At 51.8% G+C, this 22,913-nt stretch overlaps 7 protein-coding genes across 7 annotated transcripts; 4 read left to right on the top strand and 3 right to left on the bottom strand.

Annotated features, from left to right (window-relative positions):
• The first annotated feature begins 103 nt into the window (after positions 1–103).
• Positions 104–3,169, top strand: BDV59DRAFT_181199 (H(+)-transporting V0 sector ATPase subunit a). The gene is made up of 4 exons (XM_073690191.1): positions 104–382; positions 442–520; positions 600–2,068; positions 2,125–3,169. The coding sequence occupies exons 1-4, from the start codon at positions 257–259 to the stop codon at positions 3,022–3,024; spliced, it is 2,574 nt and encodes an 857-aa protein (XP_073546649.1). The 5' UTR covers positions 104–256; the 3' UTR covers positions 3,025–3,169.
• Positions 3,170–3,171: 2 nt separating this feature from the next.
• On the bottom strand, positions 3,172–4,655 carry fbp1 (fructose 1,6-bisphosphate 1-phosphatase). Its single transcript, XM_073696730.1, has 2 exons — positions 4,342–4,655; positions 3,172–4,281 (listed from the first exon to the last, which is right to left on the bottom strand). The coding sequence occupies exons 1-2, from the start codon at positions 4,464–4,466 to the stop codon at positions 3,348–3,350; spliced, it is 1,059 nt and encodes a 352-aa protein (XP_073546648.1). The 5' UTR covers positions 4,467–4,655; the 3' UTR covers positions 3,172–3,347.
• Positions 4,656–7,619: 2,964 nt separating this feature from the next.
• BDV59DRAFT_60102 (uncharacterized protein) lies at positions 7,620–8,725 on the top strand. Its single transcript, XM_073696729.1, has one exon. It carries the CDS (start codon positions 7,705–7,707, stop codon positions 8,482–8,484), a length of 780 nt encoding a protein of 259 aa, XP_073546647.1. The 5' UTR covers positions 7,620–7,704; the 3' UTR covers positions 8,485–8,725.
• A 739-nt stretch (positions 8,726–9,464) lies between these two features.
• On the top strand, positions 9,465–13,278 carry BDV59DRAFT_194051 (uncharacterized protein; the record flags this gene model as incomplete). The annotated part of the gene is made up of 2 exons (XM_073692333.1): positions 9,465–9,647; positions 9,799–13,278. The coding sequence occupies 2 exons, from the start codon at positions 9,465–9,467 to the stop codon at positions 13,276–13,278; spliced, it is 3,663 nt and encodes a 1,220-aa protein (XP_073546646.1).
• Positions 13,279–13,515: 237 nt separating this feature from the next.
• On the top strand, positions 13,516–15,539 carry BDV59DRAFT_181152 (AHA1 family protein). The gene is made up of 5 exons (XM_073690190.1): positions 13,516–13,627; positions 13,845–14,215; positions 14,271–14,353; positions 14,415–15,070; positions 15,215–15,539. Exons 2-5 carry the CDS (start codon positions 13,993–13,995, stop codon positions 15,231–15,233), a joined length of 981 nt encoding a protein of 326 aa, XP_073546645.1. The 5' UTR covers positions 13,516–13,627; positions 13,845–13,992; the 3' UTR covers positions 15,234–15,539.
• lys9 (saccharopine dehydrogenase (NADP+, L-glutamate-forming)) lies at positions 15,540–17,379 on the bottom strand. Its single transcript, XM_073690189.1, has 6 exons — positions 17,303–17,379; positions 17,126–17,179; positions 16,767–17,053; positions 16,677–16,715; positions 15,780–16,604; positions 15,540–15,726 (listed from the first exon to the last, which is right to left on the bottom strand). The coding sequence occupies exons 1-6, from the start codon at positions 17,352–17,354 to the stop codon at positions 15,631–15,633; spliced, it is 1,353 nt and encodes a 450-aa protein (XP_073546644.1). The 5' UTR covers positions 17,355–17,379; the 3' UTR covers positions 15,540–15,630.
• Positions 17,380–18,694: 1,315 nt separating this feature from the next.
• On the bottom strand, positions 18,695–21,366 carry BDV59DRAFT_60014 (HET domain-containing protein). The gene is made up of 2 exons (XM_073696727.1): positions 18,889–21,366; positions 18,695–18,836 (listed from the first exon to the last, which is right to left on the bottom strand). Exon 1 carries the CDS (start codon positions 21,132–21,134, stop codon positions 18,942–18,944), a length of 2,193 nt encoding a protein of 730 aa, XP_073546643.1. The 5' UTR covers positions 21,135–21,366; the 3' UTR covers positions 18,695–18,836; positions 18,889–18,941.
• Between the last annotated feature and the right edge of the window lie 1,547 nt (positions 21,367–22,913).

The following is a 22,913-nucleotide window of genomic DNA, read 5'->3' as shown; positions in this document are numbered from 1 at the left end:
GGTTAGCATTGCTGGGCGAGATTATGTCATATATCACGTGATTCTTCAGCCACGCGGTCCTCCCGCAATCAATCAATCGTCGGAGAATCACCACACTCCCAGGGGTTGTCAAGGCCAGGAGCTATCACTTCCCACCACGACGCCAGTGGCATTTTCCTTGTGTCTCTCCTTTCTCATACAATTTACTTGCCTTTTGGCTGCTGCACATTCTTAGGACTGAGGGCAGGAAGTACCAGCTCTCGGAGCCTCCGTCATCATGGCTCCGAAAGACACCTTCTTCCGTTCGTCGGATATGAGCTTGACCCAGCTCTACATCGCGAACGAAATCGGACGAGAGGTTGTCAGTGCCCTGGGTGAACTCGGGCAGGTTCAGTTCAGAGACGTGAGTCCTCCGCCTTGCCGGGTACCGTGGAGCGGAACTGACATGTGTTGTTTGATTAGCTTAACCCCGACACCAATGCGTTCCAGCGTACATTCACGAAGGAGATTCGCCGGTTGGACAATGTGGAGAGACAGCTTCGTATGTTTCCAGATATGATCCGATGTTATGTCCTCACTGGACGCTCCAGGGTAGTCAACTAACTTCCGTCATCCGCCAGGCTACTTCCACGCTCAGATGGACAAGGCGGGCATCCCGATGAGGTCCTCGTCCGAATTTTCCGATAACCTCGCCGCCCCTCTTGCCTCGGAGATCGACGAGCTTGCCGAACGCAGTGAGAGTCTCGAACAGAGAATCGCTTCCTTGAACGACAGCTACGAGACTTTGAAGAAGCGTGAGGTGGAGCTTACGGAATGGCGCTGGGTGTTGCGGGAGGCAGGTGGTTTCTTTGACCGTGCGCATACCCATACCGAAGAAATCCGCCAGTCCTTCGACAACGACGAGGCTCCCCTCCTCCGTGATGTTGAGCAGCAAACCTCCCGAGGCCAGAACGGCGATGCTCAAGGCCAACAGTCTTTCTTAGAGATGAACATCGGTTTCGTCGCGGGTGTCATCCCTCGGGATCGAATTGGGGCCTTCGAACGTATTCTGTGGCGAACTCTCCGCGGTAACTTGTACATGAACCAGTCGGAAATTGCGGAGCCCATAATCGACCCGACCACCAACGAGGAGACTCACAAGAACGTTTTTGTGATCTTCGCGCACGGAAAGAACATCATCGCGAAGATCAGAAAAATTTCCGAGTCGCTTAGTGCTTCGCTGTACAGTGTCGATGAAAACAGCGAGCTGAGACGCGATCAGATCCACGAAGTGAACACCCGTCTCGGTGACGTGGGCAATGTCCTGCGCAACACGAAGAACACCCTTGACGCGGAGCTGACGCAGATCGCCCGCTCTCTTGCCGCATGGATGATTATTGTCAAGAAAGAGAAGGCCGTGTATGACACCCTCAACCGGTTTTCCTACGACCAAGCGAGGAAAACGCTCATTGCGGAGGCCTGGTGCCCTACCAACTCCCTGCCTTTGATTAAATCCACCCTGCAGGATGTCAATGACCGCGCGGGTCTGAGTGTGCCGACGATTATCAACCAGATCCGGACAAACAAAACCCCTCCGACCTATGTGCGCACGAACAAGTTCACCGAGGCTTTCCAGACGATTGTCAACGCCTATGGTATCCCGAAGTACTCAGAAGTGAACCCGGGCTTGTACACCGTGGTCACCTTCCCCTTCTTGTTCGCTGTCATGTTCGGTGATTTCGGTCACGGTGCGCTGATGACCATGTGTGCTGCCGCCATGATCTTCTGGGAGCGGAAGCTGCAGAAGACCAAGTTGGACGAGCTGACTTACATGGCCTTCTACGGTCGTTATATCATGCTCATGATGGGTCTTTTCTCTATGTACACTGGACTGATTTACAACGATATTTTCTCAAAGTCGTTCACAGTCTTCACCAGTCAGTGGCAGTGGCCCGAGGATATTCAACGAGGACAGACTGTCGAGGCGACGTTGAAGGATGGCTATCGATTCCCCTTTGGCCTTGATTGGAACTGGCACGAAGCCGAAAACTCTCTGCTGTTCAGCAACAGTATGAAGATGAAAATGAGTATCGTGCTGGGCTGGGCTCATGTAAGTGATTCTTTTACTCTCATTAATTCTCTTGGTTGAAACTAATCCTTTTACAGATGACCTACGCCCTATGCCTCCAGTATGTCAACGCGCGACACTTCAAGTCGAAGGTTGATATTATTGGAAATTTCATTCCCGGACTCATCTTCTTCCAATCCATCTTCGGTTATCTCGTCCTTACCATCGTCTACAAGTGGTCTGTGGACTGGCAAGCTAGGGGACAATCGCCCCCTGGTCTTCTGAACATGCTTATCTTCATGTTCCTCTCTCCGGGATCTGTCGAGGAGGAGCTTTACCCCGGACAGGCGGGAGTCCAGGTGGTCCTGTTGCTTCTTGCTGTCATCCAGGTGCCTATTATGCTCTTTTTCAAGCCATTCTATCTCCGCCGGGAGCACAACCGTGCCCGTGCCCTGGGATACCGCGGCCTTGGCGAGAACTCTCGAGTCAGCGCGCTTGAGGACGACGGCGATATGGACGGCGGAGTTACTGGAAACCGCGACAGCATGGCCAGCGAAGGCGAGGGGGTTGCTATGATTGCCCAAGACCTCGGGGACGAAGAGCACGAGGAATTCGAGTTCTCCGAAGTTATGATCCACCAAGTGATCCACACGATTGAATTCTGTCTGAACTGTATCTCGCACACGGCTTCCTACCTGCGTCTGTGGGCCCTTTCCTTGGCCCATCAGCAGCTGTCTATCGTTCTGTGGAACATGACCATCGGCGGTGCCTTCGAGCAAGAGTCTCCTACCACGCGAGTCATTATGATTGTCATCACGTTCTACATGTGGTTCACGCTGACGATTGCCATTCTCTGTGTAATGGAAGGTACTAGTGCAATGTTGCACTCGCTCCGTCTCCACTGGGTCGAAGCCATGAGCAAGCATTTTATGGGCGAGGGATTACCGTTCGCCCCGTTCAGCTTCAAGACCTTGTTGGAGGAGGAACCGGTCGATTGATTGTGACCGCACGTCTTTCTTTTTTTCTTTCCCTTGAATTATCTTGTCTGTACTTTACTTCCCTGCGGGAATCAATTGGATCTTAGAGATCGCATGGTGCCGTGGCTTGTGCTATTAGACAATATATATGTTCCAAGATCGTTGCAAGTAGACATCCGTATGATTTTGAGATATCCAGTGGATTAGGTTATATAATTTTTTTTGTACTAACTAGGTAATTTTTGCACAATTTAGATACAGATCATTGGTATGGACTGATGATATTAACCCACAGAACTCCAACAGGACCGGCCATTGCTGCGTAAATTTTTTTAGTCGGGAATTTATTTCTTGTATTTGTTGTAAGTGTCAACGATTTTCTGGACCTCATCGCGGGAGCCGAGGAAGACACCGCTGCGGTCGTGGATGTGCTCAGGCTCGACCGTGAGGAGACGGTCCATCTTGGAGTTGACGGCGCGGCCACCGGCGTTCTCGAAGATCATAGCCATGGGAGCACACTCGTAGAGAATGCGCAGCTTGCCCTTAGGGCTCTTGGAGTCGGCCGGGTAGGCGAAGACGCCGCCGTAGAGGAGGGTACGGTAGGCATCAGCCACCATACTACCGATGTAGCGGGCGGAGTAGGGCTTCTTGCCCTCTCCGGGGAACTTGAGCGAGTGGAAGTAGGCGTTAGTCCACTCCTCCCAGTACATGCTGTTGCCCTCGTTGACGGAGTAGATGGCGCGGGTGGGGGGCAGCTGCATGTTGGGGTGGGTGAGGATGAACTCGCCCAGCGAGTTCTCGAGGGTGAAGCCGTTGACGCTGCCGTTGCGCATGGTGATGACGAGCTGGGCGGAGGCGCCGTACATGGTGAAGCCGGAGGCGACCATCTCGGTGCCGGGGCGGAGGACGTCCTTGGCGGTGACTTGCTCGCCGAGGATCTCGTCAGGCAGCTTGAAGATGCCGAAGATGGTGCCGACAGAGACACCGGCGTCGAGGTTGGACGAGCCGTCGATGGGGTCGCAGACGACGGCGTAGCGGGCGTCGCTGTGCTCGTTGAACAGGATGGCCTCCTCCTCCTCCTCGGAGACGAGGATACGGCACTTGCCGGAGCCGCGCATGGCCGACACGAAAACGTCGTTGCCGATCACGTCCAGCTTCTTCTGGTCATCACCGGTAGTGTTGGAGGAACCGGCCAGACCGGTCAGGTTGATCAGGGAGGCACGACGGATGTAGTAGGCAATGGACTTGAAGGCGAATTGGAGAGCATGGCAGAGAAGACTGGTTGGGTCAGTATTCTTCGGTCACATGAGGGGTGAATGGAGCGAGTGGTGAACATACGTGAAGTCACCGGTGGCTTCCGGGACCTTGACTTGTTCTTCTGTGAGGAATCGGGTGAGGGTGATGATGTCGGTGTTGATGTTCTCCTGTCCGACAGGAGGAGCGCCATTTCCGTTGGAAGCCATGATGGAGGGGTGACTGGGGAGGAAGGTCGAAGATGGAGAAGGAGTCTGGGGTGAATTGGAGGGGAAGAAGGGTTAAAGTAGTCGTCGACCTCGGCTCAACGGAGAAAGCAGGAATTCGATGTAGGCGTAGGAAGTATACGGATGTAGCGTAAACGTGGGGTGTAGGGAAGTATGGAGGGAGGATGTAGGACGACAGAGGGAAAGAAGATAGAAAGCAGTTCAGTCGAGAAAGGGAACGAGGCAACGGGACTTATACGATGCCATTGTCCACCGTACCCAGAGAATGTTTTGCCGGTGGAGTCGAAGCAAACCGGTCAGTTGAGATGAATCCATCTGCGAGGTGCAATTGACGCAATGGGATGTCATCAGGTGGTTTTCGTCATTCCCCCCCGCTTCCGCCTTTCCGACTTTTCTTCTTCGGTGCCCCGATCCGCCCCGACATTCCCCCGCCCAGCATTGCCATATTGCTACATCTGCGTCGAGAAGGTCAGAAAAACCTACTACAAATTTTGTGGTATAGTACTCCGTACGTAGCTGAATAGGCTCGGTCATCTCGCGAGGAACAGAGCTAGGACACGTCACGGAAAATCCCATTCCACCAACGTCGAATTTTTCCAGGTCAGCAGACGCACCGATTTTGCTCTTCCCCACGAACTATTAAAAGCGCATTTCGTTGCTTATCAGAGTCGAGACCTTCGGCTTTCTTTCCCCCGGCGGGGCCCTTGCAGTCAGCTGACACACAGGGTCTGCTTATGTCATTTGGCTGATGTCATCGGATTATCTCAGCCGTCGCTTCCACTAGCGCCGGGAAAACGTGCTGCCGGGATCCGCCCGAGCTTGAAAAAGTTTCGTCGCGTATTTTCCCTCCGTTGCTTCTTCCACACACACTGGTGCACCTCACAATGTCGAGGGTTTCTGCATCTTCACCTGCTCTCGTAGTCAAGAGCTTCGCGCTTCCAGCTATTCTTGATTCGTGATTGAACTAACAGCATTGCTTACAGCTCCTTCTCTTTGGGTAAGCTTCTCATCAATCCCCCCATCCATCCTCTCATCCTCTCCGAGATGAAACACATAACCTTTTTCAAACTAGAGTCTTTGACCCTTCGGGGAGTGAAAACTCGGTTTTTGCACGTCAGTCTGATACTGTTACCGACATTCACTCATCACTCATAAATTGGGTCTAGGATGCATTGCTGACATCCTTCATTAGGACTAACACATCCAGCTCATCCGCTGTGTAAATATCTCATATGGTACGTGAATATCTCCGTTTTCGTCCCTCTCCCTAGCATGATGCTTCTTTTTACGTATATACGCTGGAAATTACCGACTGAGACCTTCGGGTCGTCGACGATATCATATGGCTATTTCTGATCTGCTGCTTCCATCCATCACTTTTGCTGCCTTGTTCTTCCTGCTCGAGTACTGACAGCTTCAAGGTCATAGATAGTAGAATGGTAAGAACCCACTTCTCATACCGCCTACCGTCACACTCCTTCGAAGATGAAGCGGCACTGGGCTCCGACGACGTCAGACAACGTTCGGTCTTGATGGATATGCCTTTTTGTGGCAGGCCTAGAAAACCTCGCCCACTGAGATCTCTTCTGAATCATCTTGTCATCCATCCCAGTCTGCAATGGGAGGCTAACTCGATGTCGAATACAGCTTCTCACTGTAAATGCATCGCATCTTGAAGAGAAGGTAATGACTCCTTGCTTAGCCTCTGTTCCACCCTTCTATCATGATGATCTCCTAGATGACGAGTCTTATTCGAGTTATCGATGCAGACACCATCTTTTTTTACCATTCATGCATTTCTGACTCGCACCCTACGAAACACCACCATTTTTGCTTTCGTGGACTTCGCTAATTTCTCTACCAGACAGCCATTACTACAACGTATGTAGGCATAACCCAGTGTCGCTTTCCTCTGATTCCATGATGATTTGACATCACAAAAAGACAAGCATATGTCCAAGCTGGCTCTGCTGGCTAAGACGACACATGTCATGACTGATCAGTCAAGACTCGCTATTACATTGCATCAAAGTCTTGGATCCAAGCTGATTGGTTTTATATAGCAGCACTCGTAAAGTGTCGCAACTTTCGACAGAGACTTGCGTGAGTTTTCCCTTTTCTGCTCCTACTTGCCACCCCTTGTATTATGATGATTTACTTTCTTTTAATCACGACGGTCAACATAAAATTACCTTGATGACCACCGCCTGTGACAGGGCATTGGATCTGATACATCCTTCCAACACCGCACTTGATTCACCAGATTGTTATGGATGAGTGCTAACGTGATCTCAGTGAATAGGTATTGATATCATTATATAGCAGACTATTAGAGAGAGAGAGATATATATATATATATACATATATTGTTTAATTTTTCCCTACCTATAGCCAGTCCAGTTGAGTCGTATCCGCGTAGTTCCATCGTCGCATCGGAACAGACCGTTCCAAAACTGCGTGGAGATAAACCATACAACAACAGGAGTCTTCCTATCTATCCGATCAGCCAAACCCGAGTATCAGCAGCAAACAATTTTGTTCACCCTGCTGTCTAATAACATTGCGGCTCCACTGGCTTTTTAGGATATAGGCTACTACCTCAGTCCGTAGAGTCCAGAGCCAGCTTATCCGATAATGGCTTTATCCCCTCTAAGATATCATATCTTAATTTCATGTCAAGTCCAACGCGCTTCTTCACGTTACCTAGCGCAATACGTAATCCTAGCAACTGTAGACTCCTTGTCCCTAACCTAGTGATCCAATTAAAATACTTCACCCATTCTCTAAGCTACCTAGGTTAGGGCAGCTCGATGGTGTCATACGGTGTGCTTCGTATTTGAAGCATGTCCAATGCCACTAGGCCATAAAAAACCTCAGCCGGGCTAATGCAGCCCCTTTATTCCATATTCCTTCATACTAGCCGAAGCTTATGCGTTCTCTCGAATGATTGTTTTACTGCGTTGTTGCCAGTGGGGGATAGTGTCAGACCAACCACGATCGTGATAACAGCTTCAGCCAAAATCCTTTCGTATCCCAATGTACTGCCATAATCCGCTAGTCCATTGGCGTTGATTGCAGGTCGTCCTTTTCCATCCTCCAAATACTGTAATTTACCTGAAATTATTCGAGCTCATGCAACCTCCGTTCCCCACCACAGATGCCCATACCAGAGGCAACCCAACCCCCCAAAGCACTCAGCAAGCACACTTGACTTCTCCGTATGGGGGTTGTCTTATCTATATTTTCCCGGGCATCCGCCAGCACGACCGATTCGGATTCTACAAAGGCCCATAATCTCGGGAACCTGTATCGTGATCAAGGCCTGCTGGGGGCGGCGGAAGAGAAGTACATACAGGCGCTCGCTGGGAGAGAGAAGGAGCTTGGAACAAACCATGCCTTGACTCTCGACACTGTTAACAATCTTGGGGTCATCTTTTGCAAACGAAACAAGTTCAACGAGGCGGAGAAGATGTACACGCGGGCACTGGCTGGGAGGGAGAATGCATTCGGAACCGACCACATTTCGACCCTCGACACTCTCAACAACCTCGGAATACTCTATTGCCTCCAAGACAACCTAGACAAGTCGGAAGAGATTTTCATGCGAGTGCTCGCTGGGAGGGAGAGAGCGTTGGGAGCCGACCACCCCATCACCGTGGATACTGTGCACAATCTCGGGAACTTATATTGTGCCCAAGGTAAGCTGGTCAAAGCAGAGTCGATGTACATGCGGGCATTAGCTAGGAAGGAGGAGACGCTGGGAGCAAACCACATCTCAGTTCTCGATACTATCCACAATCTCGCCAACCTGTATAGTGACCAAGGCAAACTGCACCAGGCGGAGCGAATGTACCGCCGGGCTCTAGCTGGGACAGTGAGAGCACTGGGACCAGACCATCCCTCGACCTCCGAGACCGTCAGTGCTCTGGCGAATCTATACCGTGCCCATGGAAGAATCGACGATGCGCGCGAGTTGCAACAGGCGTGGGCTCGGATGTGATTGTAGCAGGGTCACTGCGCCCACTTTTCTTGAGCAGCATAACATAATTTACGACGTTTTATTTCTATCCGGCTTGATATACGTTCCTGAAATCTGGTTGAGATGATAATAGTAGTATGTTAGGTATAGGTAGTCACCTGACATGACTGATCTCGGCACATGCAGCACCACGATATGTGTTATGAACTAATTATAACTTCAACCGAGGAAAACTCCAGAAGAATCCAATCACGCTAATAGAATTCTCTTTTATCCTCCCGCTCCTGGTCACTAATGATCAATCCACCCCCTGTGCATGGGTCGACACGGCTGCACCGGCCCTATGAGTGGCCAGCATTACGCGCCAACACCACGCCGGGTGTGATGAACTTCCCAAGGCTGCATCTCGTGGAGAGACGGCTCAACTCTGCATGGCCTGATGTTATTTTTATCTTCTGTGCATTAATCCCCGTCGAACGGCTTTGTCTTTTGGGCTGGCTTGCTCTGAGAAATCTTGTACCACCGTCATCCTCTCCCAGGCGCTCAGGCCTGTGTTGATGGTCATCTCGCTTGCATCCTTTGTCTACGCCTTCTGCCTGAAGTCAATCATGGCTTCTCGCTCGGTATGAATAGGTACTACCCGCCCACGCGCGCTTCCACTCTTCTGCATCTATCTGTACTGACCGTGGGCTGTGCTTAGCCGCTGGTCTCCAAGGACTGTTGGCGATGAGCCGGCCAGTGTATACCCTCCCGGCTGGTCAACCCCTCATACCGATAACTCTGCGAGCAACCAACCGTCCCCCAGGCGTCGAGAACATGCAGTTCAGCCGCCTCCACTGACTACCGCCTTGACTGGTCAACAGTTGCAAGGCCTCGGTGTTGCATACGGGGCAAACTACGCGTCGACGCCTCTGTCGACAACCTCCCTCTCTAGTCCCTTTACCCAAGGTCAATCCCCCGCAGTAAATTCTCCTGGAGGTGCTGCCCTCGGAGCTTCTCCCATGGCGTCCAGGCAGTATAATGTGCCCTACAATCCACAGGATTGGGGGCCGATGAATGGCGGTGCCTTACGTCCGGGACACCATTCCTACCCACAGAATAACAATAACATGCTGCGAGTCGTCACTCATTCGCGACCAGCTGGACCTCATACAGGTCTGTCGCTGCTCCTTTCTTTTCTTCCAGTATTCTTGGTTTCGTTTCTTTGTATCCTGTCGCAATGACGGTCGTGGCTGTTTTCAACTGTACGGACAGTTCTGGAACAGAGCTTAACGTCAATGTTCTATAGATATGTCTCTATCGCCGCCGCCGCCGCCCTACTCACCACCAAGTCAGCCTCAGCAACAACAACAACAAAGAGACCATGTTAATCAAGGGATGCCCGGCCGGGGGTCAGCATCCCCGAGTGCGGGGCCTTCTCCCTATCACGGAAATGTATACCGCAGTCCCGAACCACCGGTCGAATATCGACAACAAGCGCTTCCACGTACTCGTCCATTATCCATGGTAGGGGACATTGGTCATAATAGACAACTATCACTTCCCCCACCTCCCCCTCTACCGCATGGGGCCGGGCCATCCTCCAGGTCGTCGTCGCAAAACCGTGCGGACGCCTACCACGACCACGCTGCCTTTGGTGGAGCATCGCGGCCGTATATCATGGTGTCCCCGGAACATCAACAACCCTCGCATTTCAGTGGTCATCCTCAGATGGGCACAGCTGGTCTCCAAGCGGATGACTCGATGCGCCCACCCGCGTCCAGACGAGCTGTCTCTGCTGGCCCTGTTGTGAGCAGCGCCAGCACATCGAGAGCTACAAGCCAATCGCGAAGTCGGTCGCCGCCAACCCAAAGCTGGGAGCCAGGCATGCCGCTTCCACCGCCGCCACCTGGTCCCCCTCCAGCTGCGCGGTCCCAGAGTGTGAGTGGTCTTTCTGCGGGATCGTCACGCAATTCACCAGCATCGAAGAGGCCATCCAAAACCCGACCCCCGCCGGTCCTCGGCACGGGCTTGGATAGCATCCCTCCCACGCCAGCCGGGTGGGTGGACGAATCCATGACCAGCAAGCAAAGAGGCAAAACGCCGCTGACCATCGATACAACGAGTGTTTCAAACGCTCGCCCTGACATGGAGGAGCCGGATCCCAACGAACGGTACAACCCGCCGCCGGCATCTTCCAGTAGCGGTCTTTTCCGCAGCCCGGCGATCCGGGACTCGAGCGCCAAAGGCATTCGTGAGAGACGGATTGAACGCCGGAACAGACGGAGCCATGTGTTTGAGGACTTCAGTGCGGTTTCTACGAATAGTAACCCCTGGGCCGAGGCACTGGACCAAGTGAAACCTTCCAATCTAGTGCTTCAAGATGAGAGGCCGGAAGATGCTGCACAACCAGCTTCGGTCAGAGACACTCCTCGCAGCAACTACAGTGCTGGATCGGACGGGCCACAGCCGACCTCGAGATCCAGGGCCTCTTCTGGCGGCCTGTTCTCAAATCGCTCCTCCTCCTTCTCGACGCCCAAAGCAGAGCCCAGTCCCTTCGCGCCTCCGGCCCGGTATACCCAAACTCCACCATTCTCGCCAGGCACAGAGAAGCTAGCGCAGTCCAAGGGCACAGCCCAATCGCTACCCCCCAAAGCCCTCCCCACGCCTCCTCTGCAGTCGGGACAGGAGGTTCGGCCACCCTCCCGGCCCGAGTCACGGGGTGATCGCCCCGTCTCGCATATACTGCACCTGCCGAATGATGACTCGGTGCCGATAGCCTCACCCTTGGCCCCGCGCCGATTGTCAGGAAGTCAAGGTCCATCCCTGGACTCGATTGTCCATCAGGATGTCCAGTTTGTCCGCAATGCAACCCAGCGACACAAGAATTTTATTGAGAGAGAAGCAAACGCCGCTGACGAGGCCGAAGCCCTGAAGATCTTCATCGAGTATCTCATCGGCGAGTCACAGATACGACGCGATCGATACGCCAAACTCTGGGACAACGGTTCTGTCGACGTAGAAGATGTGCGCCAGAAAATATTTGAAGTGCCACCAAAACCTGCCCCAGAGCCACAGACTGTACAAACAAGGGCCCCATCTCTATCACGACAGCCTTCTCGCGCGGGCCCTCCGAAATTAGATATCCCCAAGTCTCGTCCTGAATCAGCCTGGTGGAACAACTACAAGCCATGTCTCTCGCCTATAGCGAGCCTCAGCATGAGCAACGACGAGATGAGCTCCCGCGGCCGCGCGCCCAGCCGCTGGTGGGAATCCAAATCCAGCAGCGAGGGAGGCGAGCGGAGAATCCAGCGGTCCAAAAGGGAATCCAAGTACATGGGGTTGCCTCTCGAGGCGCTGCAATGGACGCAGGCGCGAGTTCCCTCGGAGGCGGGGAATACAGGGCACGCGTATGAGCTCACGCATCAACCGACCTCCTATGGGCCGGACGAATACCCACCTGAGAAGGTCGGGTGGCACGAAGATCCTGCGTCCTCGGAGTATGCCAGTACGGTCGGGCATGCGTCTTACGGGCACCCGAAAGAGCAGGGCAAAATGGACGTTTCCCGGCTGATCACGCTCCCGCCGCCGTATCCGCGGCACCACCCGGCCGTGAACAACAGCCATCCGGATCTCGTCACTTATCGGACAGTAGTCCGTTCGATCAGCGATCTCTCGGAGGTCAAAGCGACGCGACAGCGACACAATAGTGAAGTCGAGGGCCTACGACGGAGTCACCAGGAACGGCTCCGAGAAGGTCGTCGCGTGTTCAAAGCTAACATCCAAAGCCAGATCGAGCAGGGGAGCATTACCTTTGCAGAGGCCGCGGAAGCGGAGGCGGCGCTAATCGTGGAAGAAAACCAGATGGAGCGGGACCTGGTGAAGCAGGAGCTGGATACTTACGGGGAAGTCGTGCTCACACCCCTGCATGCGGTGCTGACAGATCGCATCAATAAAGCGACTACGTGCATTGATGAGCTGCAGAGCAAGCTGTTTGACGATGCACAACACGGGACGCCGGACCAGACGCAAGAGGAAGGCGACGAGAAGCCGGAACTGCTGGAAAAGCTGACGCAACTAAAGTGGCTATTTGAAGCCCGCGAGCAGCTCCACCGGGAGATGCACGAGCTGGTCAGTGACCGGGACGAGAAATACAAAGCCGTCGTGCTATTGCCGTATAAGCAGAAGGCCCAGGAGGAGAAGATCCGGGACACAAACGCTTTCTTCATCAAAGATGCGTTGGACCGACGCGTGAACTATGAGGCAGATGCCCTGGCCCGGCTGGAATCCTTCCTGGACGTGGTGGAGGAGAATGTGGCTCGGGGCGTGGAGATCCAGCTGTCAGCCTTCTGGGACATTGCGCCATCCCTTCTAGCCTTGATCGAGCAGATCCCGGAGGATCTTGACGGATTTCAGGTCCGCATCCCGGGCAACGAGTACGAGGAGAACCCCAGCTACCACCGACATCCGCTACAGTACCTGTACACGCTGCTCTCGCACGCGGAGAAATCCAGCTACCAGTACATCGAGTCGCAGATTAACTTGTTCTGTCTGCTCCATGAGGTCAAGTCCGCCGTGATGAGGGCTAACTGCAAGCTCATGGAAGCCGAACGCACACGGCAAGGGGAGGCAGAGGAAATTGTCTCCCGCGAGATGCAGGAGTTACGCGCGGAGGAAGAGCGAGCATTGACGAACGACCTGAAGGATAAGGTTGCTACGGTGGAAGGACAGTGGACGGAGGCGCTGGGAAGTGAGATCGAAGGGCTCCGGGAACGGGTAAAGGAGCAATTGGAGCGGGAGGACGGATGGGAGGATTTGGAGCAGTTAGAGGCATGAATGAGATGATTGATGATACCCACGGGATATACAACTATTTCATCCACGTTGTAGGTGTCAATGTGATTTTCCAGACCGCTACTGCGTGAATAGTTGTCCATGGACATTTTTTAGTACTTTGGACACTGTATCTGGATTGCTCATACAAAGTGATGTACAGAATGTCTTACATAAGCCACGTGACTGTGCGGGCCCTTACCTTCTAGAGCTTTCCTTCCGAATCTCCAAACGTTTCCATTTTTTTCGCCTCGCGGGTTCGGGGTGGAATCATAAATCCCTCTTCCTCCATCTCCCCTCTCTCCCCTCCTCCTCTACACCCTCTCTACACCATCACCATTGACCCTTCACTGTAAGTCTCTCCTGCGTCTCTTCTACCTCTCCTCCCCCCTTCCATGATGAGATACCATAGCTGGCACCAGTCATACGCAAGATGGGATTCCGATCTTCATCTTCACTGCTGATTAGCTTGTGGTCCGGGAACGCTACCTGTGATCCTGAGAAACTCCCTTCTTCTCTATTTCATAACCTGTCATCAATTGGTCGAACATCTCACTGACCCTCGACAGAACCGACTCTCCCATCCGTCAATTGCGCTTGGAGAACTCCCCTCACGTATCCTGCGAACTATCTACCCCAGTGCCCTTCTTCTGCACATAGCAAACCCCCCATTAGCGTTTCGTTTCTTAATAAAATACTTTATAAATCACCGTCATCATGGTCCTCCACAACCCCAACAACTGGCACTGGGTCAATAAGGATGCCTCCGGATGGGCTAAAAGCTACCTGAAGGAAAAACTCTGCGCCCTCTCCGCCGAAGAGGGTGGAGTCACTGCCAAGATCTCCAGCCTGATCACGATGGATGGCGACGTAGATGTCAGCCAGAGGAAGGGCAAGGTCATCACCTTGTTCGACGTCAAGCTCCAACTAGAGTATGAAGGTTGGTGCACCGCCCGTAGACCGCCTCGATCCCGGTCGGCTAACTGTCTTGATAGGTAAGAACACGGATGAGGAGTCGGTCTCGGGCACTATCACCATCCCCGAGGTGGCCCACGACACCGAGGAGGATGAGTTTGTCGTATGTGCTCCTCTCCTATGATCACTCCTCAGGAGGCGAGCTAACATCCGCCCCCGCGTAGTTTGAAATCGAGAACTACTCCGATTCCGCTTCGAAACAACCTGTGAAGGACCTGGTTCGCTCCAAGCTCGTGCCCCAACTCCGACAGGAACTGGTTAAGCTTGCTCCTGCTCTCATTACGGAGCACGGCAAAGACCTTCAGCATGCCCCTGGCGTCAACCCGTCCAGCGGTTTTGCCACTCCCACCTACCACCCTCAGACTAAGAAGGAGGCTGCTGCTCCCAAGTCGACCACCACGACAACCAGCGGCAAGGTCGCGGTCAACACCACCACCGTCAATGCCTCCGATGAGTTCCGCACGACCGCTGAGGAACTGTTCACCACCTTCACTGATCCCCAGCGGCTTGCTGCCTTCACCCGCGCTCCTCCCCGCCAGTTCGACGGAGCCCAAGTCGGCGGCAAGTTCGCCATCTTTGATGGCAACGTGACCGGCGAGTTCACCAAGCTGGACAAGCCCAAGCAGATCGTCCAGAAATGGCGGTTGGCCCAGTGGCCTGAGGGTCACTACAGCTCTTTGGAGATCAACTTCGACCAGAACGATGTCGATGGTGTCACCCAAATGCGGGTGACCTGGACCGGCGTCCCCGTTGGTCAGGAAGATGTCACCAAGCAAAACTGGGACATGTACTATATTCGCAGCATTAAGCAGACATTCGGGTACGTTCGCCTCCCCCCTCCCCTCCTCGCTCTTTCCCTGTCCTTTGGTAGTCTACGACTTCCTTACCACGTCCCATGACAGGTCGCGCACCTCGTCCTGGAAACAGTTGCTGACGGCTCTCTTTGTGCTTCTTCTCGGTATAGGTTTGGCACTATTCTCTGATCGTATGCTTCAACACTCTGAAACCGCATAACTCACCATTGAGAGACTGCGAAGGCGATTAAAGATCCTGTCTGCATCAACGCGTCCTGTAGGGGCGGGCATCTACCGCACGTTTTGGGCGGACTGAATCTGAATTCCTGGAAGCAGGCATTCTTCGCGCCTTCGCAAGTCTACTTCACTTGATCTATTGCTCCTCTGATTGTCCTTTTACGTTGACGAGGGTATGGTTGGACGATTGCACGATAGAAGTTTCGATGAATAGAACAATTTAAGACGACCGATAATGAACGATAAATCCTACTTGCTTGTCACCGTATTGTATGGTCATTCCATTCTTTTTCTAGCCAGACTTTTTACATTTTATATACCAAAATCCATCAAGTCCTCCATCGACCGTTTAGAGGGTCTTCTCGATCATCTCAATGCCATAGTCCTCCTTGAGGCTCTTGAGGAGAGGGGCGCAGATGTCCATGGTCATGGGGGCAATGACACCCTGTTCAACTATTAGCTCTATCGGAAAGACAAAGACACCCGGGGCCGACATACCTTCTTGTTAATGGTGCCATCCAGCACCAGCTTGACGGCGACACCGCAGGGAACACCGACGGTCTTGGCCATGGCGGAGTAGCCGCCGGGGACACCGTACTCGCAGAGGGTGCTGGTGCGGGTCTCCTTGGAGCCGTCCTTGTGCTCGATGCCGAACTTGTGCTGGAGCATGACGAGGTCACGCTCGTCGGGGCCGTACTGCATCTTCTGCTCGAGGGTGGCGCAGAGGGTGTCGAGCGGGTTGCCGCGCGGGGTGATCTTCTCGTCGGAGAAGAGGCCGATCCAGCGGAGACCGGAGACGATGCGGTCGCGGTCCTCGTTGCTGCCGAAGTTGGTCTTGGAGGCGATGGCCCACTCGAGATCCTGCTCGCTGGACGAGGTGGCGCCGAGGATCTGCTTGGTGGCCTCCTTCCAGGCGATGGGGCTGGCGAGGAAGTCGGCCGGCTCGTCGCTCAGGAAGCCAATGTCCACCAGCGCCTTGATCATCTCGGGGAAGCCCTGGTAGCGCAGAGTGCCGCGGACGACGGTCTGCGCCTCGGGGATCTCGTAGCGCTCGCGGAACGGGCACGAGTCGCGGTTCGGGTACGCCACGAACGCGAAGCCCGGGTAGATAAAGTACGGCTTCGCGGTCGCCATGAGGTCCGGTCCCGCCACACTGAACTCCTTGCCGTCCTTGTAGAACTTGGCCGCGTTGCGCAGCGCCAGGAGCACGCCCCGGCTGGACCACGAGAACTTGTAGCCTAGCGGGTTGCCCGAGCACTCGGGCGCGGGGAGACCACCGCAGTACGAGAGGAAGGAGGTGATCTTACCGCCTTCGTTGTGCACCTAAATTATGTATTAGATTGAGCTTCGGTGAAGGGGGTGGTTGTGGTTGTGTGCAAGTCTTCAATGTCATACCTCAGAGATGGTCTTGACAGCGTACAGGTGGTCGATACCCTGGGAAATGGTTAGTTCCGGTTTCGCGCATCAACGGCAGACGGGACGAACCGGGTCGAGACCAATCTCGTTCATGACCGTGATACCGGCCTTCTTGCACTCCTCATCGAGCTCCATCATGGCGGGGGAGACGTAGGACGTCGTGACGACGTGCTTCTTGGTGCGGATGGCGGACTTGATGACCAGGGCGTGGAAGGTGTAGGGGATGAGCGAGATGACGAGGTCAACGCTCTCCATGGCCTTGTCGAGGGCGGCGGCATCGTTGACATCGAGGGCAATGGCCTTGGTGTTCTTGAAGCCTTCGCAGAGCTTCTTGGCGCTCTCGAGGGTACGGCAGGCTGCGAGACCGGTGCATTAGAAATGCAGTTGTGGACGCGGGAAGGGTTGTCATTGGCATCAAATCCACATACCGACAGTGACGTTGACGTCAGCCTTGCTCAGGACTTCGACCGTAGGCTTGGTAACTAATCATATGGGTGTCAGTCGAAGTGAACCCTATATCAACTTTTTGATACACAATGCGGGGCACGGCTATGGGTCTCCCTCCATTGCATAGCAATTGGCATTAGGGGAGGGGTAGAGCATACCGAAACCAGAGCCCAGGAGGAGGACGTTAGAACCAGCGACAGATTTAGCCATTATGACGGTGTTTGGAGAAAGATGGGGAGTGATGAGTGTTAGAGCAGAAGAGCGAGAAGCGATGTCGGATGGCGGGGGAAAACGGTCACATGATCATGGTCACGTGTGTTGAATTGGTAGTATATGTCTTGCCTGCATGTTGCGAACCCGATGATTGGCCGCCATCCTCGATGATTAGACAACTTTACAGGAGACTCGAGAGCCGGGCATACTTGGGTATTCTGTATCTAAGGAATCAGGATAGCTATTGGTTCAGTGGGATGTCTGCGCCTCCCGGGTAATTGCAGACCGACTCTCGAGATTTTCAGCTTTGTTTCTGCCATCACTGATCCATCCAGCTCTGTCGCAGTTACTGCATAGGTCTTTGCTCCGTATTAAGCAGCATCTTCACCACTGCTTCGTTCCCTTCATCTTCGGCCATTTGCAAGGCTGTCTTCCCTCCAGGACCGTTCGCATTAATATCTGCTCCCTGCTCAATAAGCAGTTCCACGATTTTTTGATGCCCTTCAGCTGATGCTAAGTGCAATGTTGTGTAGCCAGAAGGATCTTCTTCGTCAACATCAACCCCTTTCTCGATAAGCAGTCTCACTATTTTCTCATGCCCTTCATCTGCAGCCCAGTGCAAAGCTGCTTCATTTGTAATATCTGTTGCTTCAAGATCTGCTCCGTTCTCAAGAAGCATCTTTATTATTTTTTCATGGCCCATTTCCACAGCATAAGACAGCGCAGTTTTATTTGCTTCATCCTTCGCGTTAATACGGGCTCCTACCTTAATAAGCAATTTCATCATTTCTTCCTTTTTTCCTTCTGATGTCAGGCGTAGTTTTGCCATTTCATTCCACATTGCATTGGCACCAGCTCCTTTCTCAATAAGCAGCTCGGCAATGCCATCTTCGTCATTCTCCCCAGCATAAGATAGGGCAGTCATATCTTCTTCGCTCTTCACATTGACGTCCGCTCCCATCTCAATAAGCAGCAATACCACATCATAGTGCCCTCTTCGTGAGGCCATATGTAGCGCAGTTTTGTCCAGTGGGCCTCTTGCGTTAACACCTGCTCCCTTCTCAATAAGTAGGTTTGCTATATCTTGTTTGTATGGTATAGGTGCAAGTGCAAATTACGCGATCACGGATGTATGAAGTAAACCCTCATTTTTAAACTTCATATCCCTGAACTACGCTAGAAAATCCATAGTGTGAGAAGTGCTCTACGTTACTACCTAGTCTTATTCAGGTATTGTACATCATAGTTGTTATTTCTGGTACATATCACATATGCTACACAGTAAGTACAGATATATAGAAGCCCATATACAGTGCCTATAAGATGATAAACGTGTTCGATGGTCATTAAGTCGCACACCCATTGAATTATCCAGATTTGTTGTACTGTCAGCTTTCCACCTCTTCCATATCCCTAAGAATATTCAATTTCACATTTGCTACTGTACTGTGAATATCCTTTCCTTTTTCATATTTTCTTCTGGAAAACAAGTCAGATTTCTTTCATGCGTATTTCAATGGATACGTAATACATTGGTCAGGAACTCAACCCAAATCTCTCTATTCTTCAGCGGTGGTGGAAATTTCAAGCAAGTGCGACTACTTTGTAGGTCGCCATTGAATAATCCCAGGCATCACTATGCATTTGCCCAACTGCGGCCCGTCTAGCAAAATCGCCGCACCACTCGATCAGAAGAATATTCAGAGCCCATCTCTCCGTGTACTTATAAAACCTCATGTCAAATATCTCAGAATAGTATTCCTCGCTCGACGGATACTCCAAAGATAGGCAGTCCTTGTATGCATCGACATCTGATTGACTGATTGCATCCTGTCTACATCTAGATAATAAGACGAGTTCCCAGGTTGTTGAGTTCTTCGTACATTCCATTACAGAATCCCGTCCGTAAAGTGTTCCACAATGTCGTCCCTGTGCATCATTGATCAGGACATGGTATGGAGCTCGCCACTGATGCGGTTTTGGCGTTGCATGTGCTTGTCGCCGTTTCTCGTTATTGACGGTTGAGATAGAGAAGTTAGATAGGTCACATGTATAGGCTTTGAAGAAGACAACAATATCTGGAAGGGCGTCTTCTTTTGCTAGCAGGGGCTGTGAGCTCATTGCACGTTTCTGTCTGTGTTTCTGCACTTCGAGTATCTTATCCTGGATATCAACGTTCACTTGCCAGTCTTCTCCACTGTTGATGAGTTCCACTTGTTCATCAGTCACAACGATAAATTGTTGCACCTCTGTCTCGAGAATTATTGTCTTCCCTGCATACGAATTAATGCGCCATGGATCCCAATACACATCACCAGTCCATGCGGCCCAGCACCACGTTGGTAAGGTACATATTTGGCTTTGTGAGTACGAAGAGCCTCGCCTTGGGCGCGGTATGACGTCAGTCATTGGTTTCCAGAGCAAGGCAAGATCAAACACTTTCTTAGGAAGACCGCAAATGAAATCCCAGCCGAAGATTTGTTCGAAAGCTGACATAACCCCAGAAAATGCTCTCAAGGAGTCACAATGATATGACAGCTCTCTGTTCGAGTATGATTTCACTAAACACTCGTAAACGTTGAAAGTCGAGCTATATGCAGGTCCATTATCTGTGATCTCTCGTCCAAGCGGATTAGGCAACCCAGGCATTGGATCTGCTCTGCTTCTGTCACCTGCAGTATCCTCGGTATAATATGCAGATTGACACTGGAAGTACACTTGGTTGTCCGCGAAGAAGAGATAACGCTTGGACAGAATCTCCTCCTGAAAAGTCCAACCGCGCGTTTTCCACTGGGATTTGTTCCATGCAGTAGGAAGATCTGGTAATTTCGCGACTAACTTGAGTCCATCGACATTTTCCACAATTTGAGAAACCTTTCGTGAACCCGAAACTACTCCAGGTAGACAGGAGCTTGCGTCCATGCCAGATAACGCAACAATTGTTAAAATAGCCTGACCAAATATGACGTTCATCTGTGGGACATACATTTCCCGACTCTTCATATCATCTTGCACAATGCACAGAGCATCCACCCAGAGATACCTTTCTCCTATCGCCCTTGTAAGGGTTACTGCATCTCTGATGACTCTTGGAATCAAGTGTTGAATAGGATACAACGAGCCATCTACCTCGAGTTTTGAGAGATTGTCTTTGAGAGCGTAGAAGGTGTTCGCATGACCCCACACGTAGCTAAGCGCCAGATATCGGGAATTAAATTCACGTTCCACGATACACATTCGCTTTACATCGATAAACTTCAGAGTAATATCCTTTCCGGTGCTAGGGGAGCACTGTAATCCGTGCACATGCTCGCAGGAATGCAACCATTCTTGAACAAGGGAAAATTCCATCTGCGGATAACTAAGCCGCCGATAACAAGATATCGGAGCTTCGCATTCTCTATCCTTTATTTCATCAAGAAGGATTTGGCCGACAATCCTAGCGTGTCCGTACATTCCGGGAGGAAGGGTGGCCGAGCTGGAGTCAAACCACACCTCCAAATTCGGAGGCGCGAAAGCTCCCTCCGCTCTTCCAAGATAACATGTCTCTATTGGATAGCGTCCATATTCCCAAAAATCGCGGGAGTTGGCCTGTAGCGCTCTGATTATCAGCCGGCACAAAGGACAGTCCGACTTTTGGAGTATATCTTGAAATCCACCAAGTCTGACGCTGCCTGCGTATGACCGTCGAAAGAGGTACTGCTTAACGTCGATTTTGCAGCAAACAGAACACATAACGTCCATTCTCCTAGTTATATAGCGACCGCAGAATAGCATTAGAAGTACTTTGGAGGAGAAGGTCAAATGAGGGGAACGGGCACAAGGCTATTGGGGTGCAGAGCGCCTAGAGAGTCACATGGCTCTCAGCCTACCAATAGTCCTAGCGGAAAGCTTGATTAGGCTGTGTATTAATTTTAGGACGTAAAGAAGACCGACGAGAATATAATCGAGGGGAATATCAGACGGCGAGGATCGTGAAAGGTCGGGAAGACCAGCGGCGACACCGACTAACAAACCGAACCAAAGGTTAGGGAAGAACTTCTTGACCTGACTAGCCAAGGCAGCTGCGGAGCCAGTGCCATATTCCTGGCCTGCAGGTAGTGTGGCGATGACTACGTTATGTTTGCAAATATCGCCAGCTTGGAACACGTAGTCATCACCACGGCCCATAGGAAATCCACCATCATGCCTGTGATCTAGCATGTTTAAAGCAGCTTGTGCTTCAATCTCCAGGGGCGCAAACCAGGCGACTGTATAATGCGCAGGGTCTAACTCTGCCATCCTCAAGCACAATATGACGAGGAAGCACGAACGTCTTCCTTTGATTTTGAAAGTCCAGATTTCTTCCAATGATAGTGGTGAGCTGACACTTTCCCTCCAGGATGATCAAGATGGGTTGGGAAAGACTGCGAAACCGCTCTCCTCGCCCCAAGTTGGGTACAGCCAAGCCCCGATTAGCCGCATATCCTTTCTCCAATAAGCATATTACACTCTCCAGGGGCCTGATGCTTGTCTAGTGGTTTTCTAGTAATCCGAAGCAATTTCCTGCTATGTGAGCGTCCCCCGAGAAGTCCGGGAGAGCTGCATGTGCACTCAACTTTGCCCACGGTGCCTCCCAGAGGAGCACCAGACCGTCAATTTCCAAGAATGCTTGTTGAAAGTCGCGTTGGAAAGTGTCTTGGCTCGCATAACATTTCCTTGGCACAAGGCTGAAGCTGAGTTCAGGTCATTTACGATAGTGCATGAGAGGCCGTATCTTGATCCAGACTCCATTCTGTCCAAGATAGCACGGTGAATTTGCGCTTAATCCCTACTTCCCTAAGCAAGGTAAGCTAAATATCAGACATGGCACCGGTGTAGACCACTCTACTCTTCCTCCCCGGAGAGAACCGAGGTGTTATACAGCACCCTTAGGAAGTTAACCTTATGTATACTGCTCTATACATTCCATTTCCCACAAGCGGGATTTTGCCAAAAGTTTTGAATAGGTCAGCAATAGTATGGTGGAGACTGCACAAGAATCGCCATTTTTAATGAATAATACACTGTAGGATGGATCTGTGCGCTTCCCGTGGCATCCATATATCAAGTGGCGCCAAGTCACACTAAATTATCAGGCTGTTTGCTCCAAAAGCGAGACGGACATTGCCGGTTGCTGAGGGTGGGGAAAGGGATATTCTTATTCAAAAAGCCAACAACCTATTTCCTCAGTATGCCTGTTGTCTGATAGATAAGCGCTACCACGCGCAACGCATCGGAGACAAGTTGATAAGGTCGTAAGTACTGGCAAAAGATATATTAGACAGAGGGACATCTGGGGCAGACAAATTGACCAACGTAAGAACCCTGAAAATAGCTATTTGAGAGCACCAATCATTTTCATGTGTACATCGTAGTTGGTTTAAGGTCTGTTTGGAGTAATAAGCCCTTACTACAAGGAGAAGGCAGTATCCGAGTGTGGAGTAAGTCTGCCTCGTATTTGATAGAAGACATAGGAGAGTCATCCTTTGGCTCTTTCCTTCTTCAAACGCCAAGGCCATTTCTGTCGATCTCAAA

Source organism: Aspergillus ambiguus (genome assembly GCF_047715705.1).
Source record: "Aspergillus ambiguus strain CBS 117.58 unplaced genomic scaffold BDV59scaffold_22, whole genome shotgun sequence".
NCBI lineage: Eukaryota > Fungi > Ascomycota > Eurotiomycetes > Eurotiales > Aspergillaceae > Aspergillus > Aspergillus ambiguus.
This window is presented reverse-complemented; position numbering and strand designations above follow the sequence as displayed.